Source organism: Epinephelus moara, chromosome 19, assembly GCF_006386435.1.
Source record: "Epinephelus moara isolate mb chromosome 19, YSFRI_EMoa_1.0, whole genome shotgun sequence".
NCBI classification, from domain to species: domain Eukaryota; kingdom Metazoa; phylum Chordata; class Actinopteri; order Perciformes; family Serranidae; genus Epinephelus; species Epinephelus moara.
Window position 1 is genome coordinate 22,841,508 of NC_065524.1, and position 12,568 is coordinate 22,854,075.

Consider the following 12,568-nt stretch of genomic DNA (forward strand, 5'->3'; position numbering starts at 1 on the left):
CTTATTTATTTATATATTATATTTACATTCATTTACCTTTTAATTCACTTTTCCATTTTATTTATTTATCATTTATATTATTTTTTTATATTCATTATTATTTACGTCTGCTTTTACAATAGCAATTTTACCGCTAAATTTGTGGTAACATTTTATATTTAATTTTCTACAATACAGACACATACAATTTTCTAGTTGTAACGTAAAAAAAAAAAAAATTGAGCACAATCTAAAGGTAAAAGTGTCATTATGTATTTTGAAGGAGGGCCCCAATATTAAACTGTAAATGTTATGATCCTGTTCAGTACATTTTATTTAAAAAAAAAAAATCTTAAAGAATCCCCATGTGTACTACTTCTAAAAATCTGGATTTTACTTTAATATTGTGGTATTTGTTGTGCTTTATTGGTCTGTATAAATTTGATTGTACCTCCTATTTTTACTGTTTAACCCTTTTGTAATAAGGAAATAAAAGGTGTATAAGCTGGTTACATTTATCAGAAACATTTAAGCAAAAAGACATGACCTGAAACAGCAAATATAGATGTGAACATGTTCAATGCTTTACTTATTTTAGCCAAAAGCTTTACTTACAAAGCTAAATTTATTAAAACCCCACCCATCTTTACTGGCTACTATAAGGAAATTCAACTTTACACCAAGTCCCTTCAATAAATAAACTCCTAATATTCAAAAGAACATCCTATATCTTTTAATGTTTGTTTACATTATTGTAATTATGCTATGATTAAGTTATGGTTAATTTAAAGTATATTTAATCTACTTTCTGCCTTTTTTGTTTTGTTTGTTGTCTTTTGTATCTGGAAGTTAAGTATTTGATATTTGCCTTGTTATGTTTGTACATTACCTGTTTGAATGGTTGAATAAAAATGTCAAAAGATGTAAACATGGTACATTTCAAAACAGAAAAGTAGTGTAGGGTACTGAACACTAGGTGGCACTATTATCACACAAAGAAGTTCAGTCCAGGGAAGTTCAGATAAATATAAAGCAAATATTAACTTTACATCTCAGAACTCTCTCATTAACAGCTCTGCTCATTAGACTTGTGGTCATGGCAGCAACAGAGAAACTAAAGTTCTTAATTTCCTAATTAGAATACATTATGTAACACACAAGTGTTGTGCAAAACGAAAAAGAAAGTAACGCTTCGATGATAATTTAACCATAATAATATAATTGTTTTATTAAAGCAGTTCAGAGTCTCACATGTGGCACATGTATCTACAGGCACCTGTACTTTGTTTATGACAGCACATCTCCAAAGAGATCTTTGTTAAATAAGTGAAAATTTATTGGTCAAGACATGAGTACTTTAACTTTTTCTCTACAGTATCTAACCACTATCTCTCCATCTACATGAAAACAGCCAGCCCCGACCCAACCATCCACATCCCATCCTGTCATCCCATTGGTTCCCATGGTAAGACCATCTTCAAGTATTCCTATGTGAGATGAGCCTTTTATTCTGCTCCGATCCAAACAGCTCCAGGGTTTACTTCCTCTCATAGTAGAACCATTTATCTACTGCAAATGGAAACATCACATTCAATCACATCAGATCAATCAGGTTCAGCAGAAATCCAATAATCTGGACATTATTTACAAGAATAGTTATGAAATGCTACCTGATGAGGGGATAGCTTCTTCTTTTCCACAAGGACATGTCTAAAAGTAAAGGGAAACATCAGTTATGAAATAATTGAGGAGGACTGAGGCCTGGTGTTGAAACTTCACACGTTATGTTGCAAGAAGAGATGGACAAACTCATACTTACTTCACAGACACAAGCTTTAGCCTCATCCGCTGAGCAGCAGAAAGGGCTGTCGCTGGCTGAGATGCACATGTTTTTGCTGCATGGTGTGATAAGACAGTCATTTATGGTGTTCAAGCCATAAATTAATACGTTTACATGTGTTTAAAATGCAGCTGTATTTTCTAAGCTGTGGTCAAAGCAGTTAGAACGGCATTTACCAGTTCAGTTCACCAGCATTGGCCTTTTGGGAAATGAGGGCTTTCCAGAAGTTGTGAGTGCTCTTGATGACTTCAATGGCAAAGTCCTGAAACACAAAAAAACTGTAAGTGTTCAAGTTAACTGATAAATTAAAGATGAATCTCAAACCATTTGTCCCTGTAAAAAAGTATGGCTAAATAATGTGTTATCGTAGAGACCTTGTCTTTGAACTCATCGTTAAAAGCAAACTTGTTCTCCGGTTTCCCATCTGGCACTTTGTACCTCCTGAACCAGTCAACCGTGGACTCCAGGTAACCAGGTTTCAGGCGCTGGACATCACTGATGTCTAAAGAGAGACGGGGACAACAAAACAAGTTTAGCCTGACTGATGCAGGGCTGCTCAGAAAAAATCAGATAGAGGCAAAAAATGAGGTGCTTACTGTTAAAGTCTTTGGCTTCAGGGTCCTCTACATTGATTGCAATCACTTTCCAATCAGTCTCACCCTCATCGATCATGGCCAGGACCCCGAGCACCTTCACTTTGATTACGTCGCCACGGGAACACACCTAATGAGGATGCTTGCAGTTCATTTTCTGTTGTCATCAGCAGTATTATCCTTTTAAAGTGTACACAATGATGAAATCCATAATCACAGTGACTTAATAACCTAATGAAAGACGACACACATTCATAAAAGGCTGTTTTACCTTAGTGCCGATCTCACAGACATCGATGGGGTCGTTGTCACCGCAGCAGCCAGTGTCTCCATCTTTGTGTGCAGGATCTTCCCATGTCTGAAACAACAAAGACCAAAGCATGCCAGCTGAATCAAGTACTGAGCAGTTATACATTTTTAACACTGCAGGCGTGATCTTACACCATTGCACATTGTAGGGATCCGAAAAACAAAGAACTCACCTGAGGAATGGCTCCATAGTTCCATATGTAGCCCTTATGTGGGAAAACGTTGGCCACATATCGCAGCTTGCCCTTCTTCACATCTTGCTTTATCGGGTTCAAGAGGTCTTTTGTAGCGATCTGAAAATAAATTGGATTGCTGTTACTTTTAAATAAATGATGAGTGCTAAAAAGACAAAAAAAAATACATTCAATTCATGCTAAAGTGCACGTGATGTCTCATTGCAATTAAAAAACTAAATATTTGAATAATTTGCATGACTAAATTCAAATTAAATATTTACATTATTTAAATTGAGACGAGGCTAGAAATGGTAAATGTAAATGTTTTATCTTGTTTGACTTTCAGGTGAAGGTGAAGGTGAACATGCTTTTTTATTAGCTGAAGACACTATATAAGCCATGGGTTAATGGAAACATTAAACAATCTAACTATTAGGCAAGGAATCTCTTGTCTGTGTGTGCGTGTGTGAGAGTCCTTTGCATATTTTAGGAACCGTTCATCCGATCTACTTCACACTTTGCAGGGTACTGTTCGGGATCCAAGCATGTGCAGTGTGAAAGTTCATACGCTTTGGACATGCGACACATTCAATAATAATAAACTTTGAGTAAACAAGTGAACAGTGATCTGTGCAGCATTGGGGGCGGGGCTTCAGTGCTCTGCGGAGAGTAAAGGATGCATTTCTGACTGAGAATAGCAGCAGCATGGGTGTGTTTGTCTTTGCCATAGTAACTCATAACACTAATAACTTGTCCACTAATTAAATCTGCGCTTTACTTTTTAACTGCTGTGGTTATGCCAAAGCAAGCTAATATCCCTATTTGGAAATAAATACATCTACTAAGTGTATTTCACCCATATTTCTGACTGTGAGTAGCTGCTTTTCAGGGGTGGATTTGGTAATTCAGGGTTCCCAGGCAAATGTTGTCTTGCTTGACTTTTCACCCATTCTCTAATTGGGAATGTTGGTAATCGCAGTGGTAAAGGAAACACCCCAAACTTGAAATGAAACTGCTGATAGTGGGGCGTCGGTGGCTTAGTGGATAGAGCAAGCGCCCCATGTATAAGGCTGTTGCAGCAGTAGCCCAGGTTCGAGTCCAGCCTGTGGCCCTTTGCTGTATGTCATCCCCTCCCTCTCTCCCCCTTGGCTGTCCTATCCATTAAAGGCAAAATGCCCAAAAACATATCTTAAAAAAAAAAAGAAAGAAACTGCTGATAGTTAAACTATTAATAACGCAGAGGAAAAGTCCTGCATTCAAAATTGTACCTAAAGTGACAAGTGAAAGAGAGGCATTATCAACACTTTCTTTTTGCGCTTTCACTTTCTATTTAAGCTTAAAGCTGATGCAACTCTTTTAAAATCTTGCTTGATTTTTATGATTGATAGTTTTACAACTCTATGATTCTATGAATCAGTTAATCCATGTTTTAAACTGTTTTAAATGTCCTTTTATATTGAATTGCCCTGTCTGTTTTATGCCTATTTTCCTGTGAAGCACTCTTATACTGCCTTTATTGTAAAGCACTTTGTGCTTCATTTTCTGTATGAAACGTGCCATATAAATAAAGTTTATTATGATTATTATCATAACACAATATACTTAAATTTACTTAACGGCAGGTCAAAGTGGAGCTTTCAGTTCTTCTTATAATGCTGGATGGTTTAATGAATAACAAATCATATCTTAATAGCTATATTTTGTGATTAAAATCTGAATCCAAAATATAACCAGTAACATGTTTTTAGATGCTTTGGGGGCCATTTGTGCATTATTTTCAGTATGATGAGTTAGAATAGCGACAACATAATACAAGATGTTTCATATCTAAACATCATAATAAATCTAGAGCTGTTTGGGGCCCAGGTGTATTTCTCAGGAACTAATGAAGCACAGTGTTGAGTGTGCAGTTGTCTGTGTGAGTGACTCTTGACAAAGCTGAGTGCAGCAATACTACAGGCTGAACAATCAGCCCGTTCCAAACAGGCACTGCGCTAGTCTGTTAAATACACTGCGGTCAAACTGAGGCCCAGGCAGCTAAAATGTGATCCAAAAGTTGATGGTGGAGGAACATCTGAGACTCCTACCTCCATCTTTGCATTTGTCCATCTTGGTACTTCAACAACCATGTGGAAGATGTTCTGTAGGAGACAAGAATCCAATCAATAATAATGAAGATGACACAATTTGAAAACCCACAATGAATATACAGAATAATGTGCTACACTCTGGCTTTAACTTACACTGTTTTGGTCAAAACGTTTCCACCAATAGGATGAATTGTTTCAGAAAGATAAGATAAATAATCTACTGCAATCACAGCACTGGGAGAATCAAGAGTAAAGGCTGTTGCCTTCGCAGATAGACTATGACCTTGCTATTCTGGAGAGCATTATTCAAACCAGTCCAGTGTCTGTAATGGACACACTGTAGTTAACTCAACTACGCATTCATGGAAACGCTGCAGGTGACATTTAAAAAAGGTACACAAATTACATGTGTATTTACTGGGGTAAAGGTGACAGAGCCTGTCTTACCTGACTCTCATCAGCATACATTGGTATGTCATGGAATGGTGAGATGTACTTCCCCTCATCATTTTCTGCAAAACAGTCACATTAAACACTGTGTGAACATGGGAGACACACACAAGCTGCTCTGATGTGTCTCACATCAACAACTGAGAGTCCCTCGCTGGCTGAATCACGTCATGGAGTCGAGTGTATTACCAGGAGAGTACATAGGTTTCCATGACTGCTCACTTTCACTTCAGGGTAAAGGCGTGCCAGTGATTTGCTTGGTGAAGAGATTGCAGCTGCATGGCCTCTGCCCATTAATGGATAACAAATCTAGGACAGTGCAGCTAACAGAACAGGCAGTGCCAGTTTGGCTGTCTGAAACTAACATTAACTTGCATCTTGTTGGGCAATGCTAACAGTTAATATTACTTAACCAATCCTGGCTGAGCACTCATGACCATGCCGCAATGATCATGAGACCTTAAGTCTTGCATTTAGACCAGGGGTGTCCAACATACAGTCCGGGGGCCCAAACCGGCTTGCCAAAGGGTCCAATCTGGCCCTCTGGATGACTTTGCACACCTGATATTGATGCACATGTGAAGGCTGAGAGGTTTCAGGAGCAATTTGAACAGTAGATACTGCCTTAGAGGCCTGACCAGAATACAGTCCTGCCGTCAATCCTGCTGACAACGCCCAAATACGTTGTAGCATAAACACGACTCAAAATAAGAGAAGCTCAGACGTGGTGTGTTGCACATTTGAGGGCCATTTGAGCGCGAGAAAAAAGCCAAAGACTTGGTGCATCATGACAATTTATAGTGTAGACACTGCAGGTACTTTAAGTGTTATTTCCTGTTATTCTGACACCTCGCTCAAGGAACAATTGAATCTCACAATTTAGCCAGAACTCCACCTTAACTTAACTGTAGACTTAAGTCATGTGGGCCCTTTGTCTAAAGTCATGTCAGGATAACATCAACAGTTTAAACAAGGTCACCATCTACAATATACTTTCTGAAATAACAATGACTACTTTCTATGGTCATATTTAAAGATATTAAACATTAATCTGTATCAGACTTCTGTCTTAAAACAGTGTTAGTGGAATCCTGCTGCTGAGGCACTGACAAAACTTCAGATTGTAAATGGTTTGTGAGGCAGAGGATGACTTGAACCTGCTTTTTCAACAGCTTCCACTTTCTTCTTTGTTTAGTAAATAGATTAATGTTTTCAGAATGACAGTAAATTTTGAAGGGGTTCATATTTACAGGTTATTATGCAGTGGTTTCAGTGGTCCAGCCCACTTGAGATCAAACTGGACTGTGTGTGGCCCCTGAACTAAAATGAGTTTGACACCCCTGATATAGACAGATCTGAAACTTAACTTGGGTTTGTCTTTAAAAATTATGACTGCAAGCTGAGAGAGCAGCAAGACATTATAAATAAAATTGGTAAAAGTGGATTATGAAAAATCTGTGTGCAGCTGCAGTGGGCTTTTCAAGTGTGGTTTCATCAGCAGGTTCATTAACGCATTAACGTTATAGTTAGAGGGCGTTGTCCCACAAACACAACCTTTTATGATTTTATATTTGATGACGTGTTCAAGCACATTGCTTTCCCGAAAATCACCAACTTCCTTCTGCAAAGTTAGGGCAATAATACCGGTGTAAAGTCGACGTTATATCAGAAACCACATCATCTCACTCCACGTTAACACGTAAAACCGGCACAACTGGTCTGCGCAACTTTACGTGGCTCAAACCGAGCGATTGGGGCTTTTTAAACACGCGGAGATTCGCTTTTAACATCCAGTATAACGAGAATATAATGTCAACACTGTAGATAGCATGACACAAGCCAGCGACAATAAATGAATAAGTGACACGTGGGAGGTTGCGGCAAGCCCGTGGAGCTTGTGAAAAGACCTCAAACTAGCTAACAATGACCAAACTCTATTATTTCTACTCAGTCTCTACTTACTGAAGAAGATGCGGTAGCTCAGGGAGTTCGGGTTTCCCCTCTCTTCCACTGTGAAGTTCATGTTTGAGTGCAGGTTTGTGTTGCTGGCTGGAGCTAGGATGGAGGATGGCGGCGGAAGGAAACGTCTACCCTAGGTGGTAGGTGGTGTAGACAGAGAGGGCACAGCGCATGCGCACTTCGCCTATGATGCCTTTATAGGTTATAGGAAATATGGATGCTGGCTGATGAAACTACAAAAAATATGCAAAAAAAATGAGAGGAAGTTTGCATTTTCATAAAAATAGAACTGGAGACGAAGCCTAGGGATGAACAGCAACACCAGAGTACTACTATGACACATGATTATATGCACACATTCATATATACATATTCTTTTTTTCGTATGTGCATAAGTGAAAGGTGTAGGCCTATAGTGCTGAGTTTATAGTTGTGTCTAAATTTAGTACTTTATATTTTTCTAATTCTAAAATATATGTTTTTGTATTTTATCTTTATTCTATGAGTATTTTATTGCCATTTAACTTGCTTTCCTATCTGTGCTATTTGAGCTGCTGTAACATGTGAATTTCCCCAGCTTGGGATAAATAAAATTTTGTCTTATCTTATCTTATCTTATCTTATCTTATCTTATGATGTCATCTGACTTTGTCTTGATCAAAGTATTAACTAAATGGTTGGGGTTTTTTTGTTTTTGTTTTTAATTCAAGTATCATCACCTTACAAACATTTAAGGCTAGTGATATTACAATTGAAGATGGTGAATCAGCTTCTATAAAGAAAAATCCGTACAATAAAACAAAACAAAAATAAATAAACAACAATGTGAGGGTCTCATTCTAGAAGGGTAAATAAGTCTATTAAAGAAAATACTTTTTGGGCCTTTTTGTTTGTCATGTAGTACAGGGAAGTATTAACTAAATGTTGTTACTTTGGGGTACCAAAAGCTAACAGATACAAAGTGTTAAATATCCTCCTGAGACTTGGGTTTACTGGACCTTGTACTTCACTCTGCTTAACGTAGACCTGTTCTCCTCGTTTGTGAACACTTCTTTGTGCTGTCTCGTGGTAGTAAGACCACCATACACTAATCCATAAAAACAAGATGGCAGCCATCTCTGCAAAGTCAGTCTGCAGCCGATCCTGACACAAAACTGGACAAGGCACAAAACCTGATCAGATTTAATAGTTGAAACGTGTTTACTTAGGATTAATAATGTTTGTAGTTTGATATACCATACAAATTTGACCAATTCTAGCAACAGTAGCAAGCTAAGGCACTTCATTAGAAAGTACTTATTTGAAGACACTGGGAATTTATCATCGGCTCGTTTCAGGACATTGGGACTTTATTAATTATCGTTGATAATTTTAGTTCTTTAAACCTATCAGGTCCTACTGATGCCAAATAGCTAGGAGAAACTTAAAATGCATCCCAGGAGGATATGAATTTTGACATTTGATGAGTGAAAGGATCAGTCGGTGCCTCTCCCAGGTTGGCCATCAATTTCTTTCCCTCATTACAACATCACACAGCCCTATCTTTAAATAAAATGTTGTATAAAACCACAAATACCTAAAAACACATTCCCAAAATCCAACCAGTGCAATAATATGAAGGAATCTCAAGCAGTGATCTTTATAGACTGGGCTGTGTTGTATATTTCAACACTAAAGCTTTACATTATTACAACATATATGCTCTGATACTGATTAATGATTAATAACTGATGATTAACTGTTTTACATTTCAGGTCAGAAAAAGAATAATTTCACAGTGGTTATTACCTATTATTGATTATGCTGATATTGTCTATCAAAACACATCTGACACTCAGACCCTTAATGTAGTATTCTCTATGTAGGTCTGTTTTTGAGGTGTCCATATAGAGCTCACTGCCTCATGTATGAATCACTGAGCCTAAATCTAGAAGGAAATTTCACTGGTTTCAATTCATTTTCAAATGTGTTCATTTCAACTGCCCCTTGTATCTGAAACAGTTTTTGACTCTATGTATTTCCTCATATCCACAGACACCTGCAGTATCTCTTTTTCTTTGTCCCCAGAATTTTCAAGGAAGTTGGACAAAGGTCATTTCACTACAAAGCTCCATCTGACTGGAATAATCTTCCACTTTTCTTGAGTTCTGTTGCCTCTTTGTGCTTTGAAGCAGCAGACTTCTTTATATTCACATCGCAAAACAACGTGTTCATGATTTTAAAATGCTGTACTGAAAACTGCTATGTAACTATTCGAGGTCACGGTATGTAGTAGTATGTAGTCTTATACAACAGCTGAGGACAGGGGGTGTGGGTGGAAGACGGTGAGCAAGCTGTCTGTATCTGTGTATTTGTAGTGTATGTGTGTTATGTAATGTAGTTTTGTCTGTATGTTTTTGTTTTGTATTTGTGTCTAGAGCATCCCCTTGAAAATGAGATGCAACACCTCAAGAGACTGTCCTTTAAATAAATTCAAATACTACCTGTTTTATTTTAACTATTAGTTATATCATTATAAGCAGCTGCTGCGCCTATGATCTCACATGACTGAGTCATGGCGTGTGCATCTGCATCAGATCAAAGAGACTTATAATTATAGGGTGCAGAAAAGTCTCAGTGTATGCCAGGAATCATAGAAATAGAATCTGTTGCTATTCTTGTCAGGAACATCAGTAATGAATGACAAACAAGAGGCAGAACGATCCTCATTTTCCAAACCTTTATACATAAATGACACGATTATCTGCAAATGTAACAAGGAAGGGTTCAGAGAAATGTGCCTAAAACAGTCTTGATCTAGTCCAAGTCTGTGACAAATCCAGAAATCAGGGATATGTACTCATAGTATTTGAAGTAAAAAATACTTCTTACAGAAAAGCCCCATGTGTTATACTATTATATACTGTATCATTAGACTAATATTCCCCATGCATTAGGTAATGGAGTTCCTTTTTACTTTTTTGTATCAGACTGCCACTGATGTTTAGTTTCATTATGGGCCGATCAGCTGATTTTTTTCTCCATGAATCAACTGATTGTTTGGTTTGTAAAGATTCTTAAAATAGTGAGAAATTTCACCACAATAACCCAGAGCCTAAAGCAACACCTTCACAGTACTTGTTTTGTCCAGCAAACAGTATATGTAGAAAGTTTGATTTACCTGTAGATGTCACACTTGATCTTTTTGACAAGCTGGTTACACCTGTTATGTTGTATGCATGTAAAATGCAGGGGTTGGAAAGCAATACTACATCTTAAATTCCTAAAATATACCCTAAAAGTTAAAATGACAACCTGCAGTAACATGGTCTACAGGGAGTTAGGTAAATATCCACTCTATTGCAGTTAGAAGAGAATTATAGGCTACTGGAGGAGGCTGATAGAGAGTAAAAAAACTAAACTCAACTGAATAATGTACAACTATTTGCTTAGCCTGCATAATACGGCTGTATATGTGTCACCATGGGTCTTGCAGGTCAAGCTGGATGAATGTGGCTTGTCTCACCTCTGGCTAGAGAGTAACAACATCAGCTGGTTGAAACTAGCTGTTGAACAGAGGCTTAAGGATCAGTTCATGCAAAAGTGGCAAAGTGAGCTCAGAAGCACGACAGCATGTGATATATATGTTGACATTAAACAAGAGTTTAAACTTGAGAAGTATCTGTTGCATGAAAACCAAAAGTACAGACAGGCTATTTGTAATTTGAGAGTAAACAACAGAATTACTAAAGTCACTGGAAGATACAAAGGGCTGGATAGAAAGCACAGGATACGCAGCTGTGATGATAATCATGTGGGAGATGAATATCTTATTCTATTTGAGTGTCAGAATGTAACTCTTAATAACTTACAGAGAAAGGTATTAGCCAAAGTATCATTTAAAATACTCATCTACGTTTTAATTAATTTTGTTATTACAATCACATAAGCCAAAAGTTGTTTGTAAACTAGATGCTTTTTTTGAAGAATGTCCTTCCTTTGTTTTAGTAACATTTGTTGTACTGTAGCCACACCGTGTGCCATTGTTCTGTTATTACCTTCTGTATGTAATGTTTGTACTCCAGCATGTGATATGGTCTTATTATAATAATATATATATATAATTATTGAAAACATATTTATCTATTTATTCATTTATTTAGCCTAATAATTTGTCAGAAAAGAAGCAAACTCTCATAATTTGGAGGCTGGAGCCATGAAATGTTTGTCATCTTTGTATTTAAAATTATTCAAAGCTTTCCAGATATAAAAATAAAAAGAGGTGACATTGAAGATGCTTTAGAAGTGTAAGGCTTAGATAAGGGATGCGAACTAAACTAATGTGAGGATATTGTGCTGCTATATGTGTCCTTAATGATACATTTTGTATTATACTGGTGTCTTATATTTGTGTAACTTGTTTAATGTTTAAAATCAATAAACATATTTACAAAAAAAATACTTACATGATTACCAAAACAGTTGCCAATTAATTTTCTATGAGTCAGCTAACTTGTTTATACTTAATACTTATGTTAATTTATAACATAACTCCATATTTTATAATCTCTTTCTGAGTTTGGTGTAAAATCTTAATTTGTTAAGTAACTCGAGATTTCTTATAATGGTAGTAACGTAAAAAAAAAAAGTAAATTTCTCCCTCTGAAATGTGGTGGAGTAGAAGTAGAAAGAGGCATTAAAAATGACATAAAGTCCAATTTTATACCTCATATTTGAAGGCCTACTTACAGTGAGTAAATTAGGCTACTTGGTTACTCCACCACTGTTTATCATGGGAACTTAAAATAATATAAATAAACTATAGGTGGATATTTCAATGATTTATGCTTATTTGATTTTTCAAATAGCAAATGAGGTCTCTTATCATATGTTTGCATGTGTAAATATTTTCATTAGGCTCAAGTATACAGTTGCAGAACTTGTGCCAGCTAAAATGATCAAAGGATGAAAATATAAATATAATAGTTTCATAAAAAAAAGAAAATCTATAAAAAATATATGATAAAATAATATCATGAAAATATCATAAAATAAAATTCTAAACTAAAATTAGAAAATATATATAAATAAAATAATGAAATAAATTAAAAATTAAAAAAAAATGTTTCTTGTAGTCTGGTAACTGTGGGCTGGCACCATCTGCTGCTGCTCCGCACCGCTGACCTCACTTCC

The 12,568-nt window shown here is 36.5% G+C and overlaps 1 protein-coding gene across 1 annotated transcript; it reads right to left on the reverse strand.

Moving 5' to 3' along the window:
• Positions 1-1,204: 1,204 nt before the first annotated feature.
• On the reverse strand, positions 1,205-7,551 carry ppa1b (inorganic pyrophosphatase 1b). The gene is made up of 11 exons (XM_050071152.1): positions 7,400-7,551; positions 5,435-5,499; positions 4,985-5,038; positions 2,895-3,014; positions 2,684-2,770; positions 2,416-2,542; positions 2,194-2,321; positions 1,996-2,081; positions 1,799-1,874; positions 1,650-1,689; positions 1,205-1,548 (listed from the first exon to the last, which is right to left on the reverse strand). The coding sequence occupies exons 1-11, from the start codon at positions 7,458-7,460 to the stop codon at positions 1,517-1,519; spliced, it is 876 nt and encodes a 291-aa protein (XP_049927109.1). The 5' UTR covers positions 7,461-7,551; the 3' UTR covers positions 1,205-1,516.
• Between the last annotated feature and the right edge of the window lie 5,017 nt (positions 7,552-12,568).

What these genes read in the sequence shown, in the direction of transcription:
- ppa1b (XM_050071152.1), bottom strand. Translation starts at nt 7,460, where the DNA reads ATGAACTTCACAGTGGAAGAGAGGGGAAACCCGAACTCCCTGAGCTAC. An exon ending in TCTGTGAGATCGGCACTAAG is followed by an intron (nt 2,543 to 2,683) that starts GTAAAACAGCCT and finishes CATCCTCATTAG; the next exon opens with GTGTGTTCCCGTGGCGACGT. An exon ending in TGAAGCCAAAGACTTTAACA is followed by an intron (nt 2,322 to 2,415) that starts GTAAGCACCTCA and finishes GTCTCTCTTTAG; the next exon opens with ACATCAGTGATGTCCAGCGC.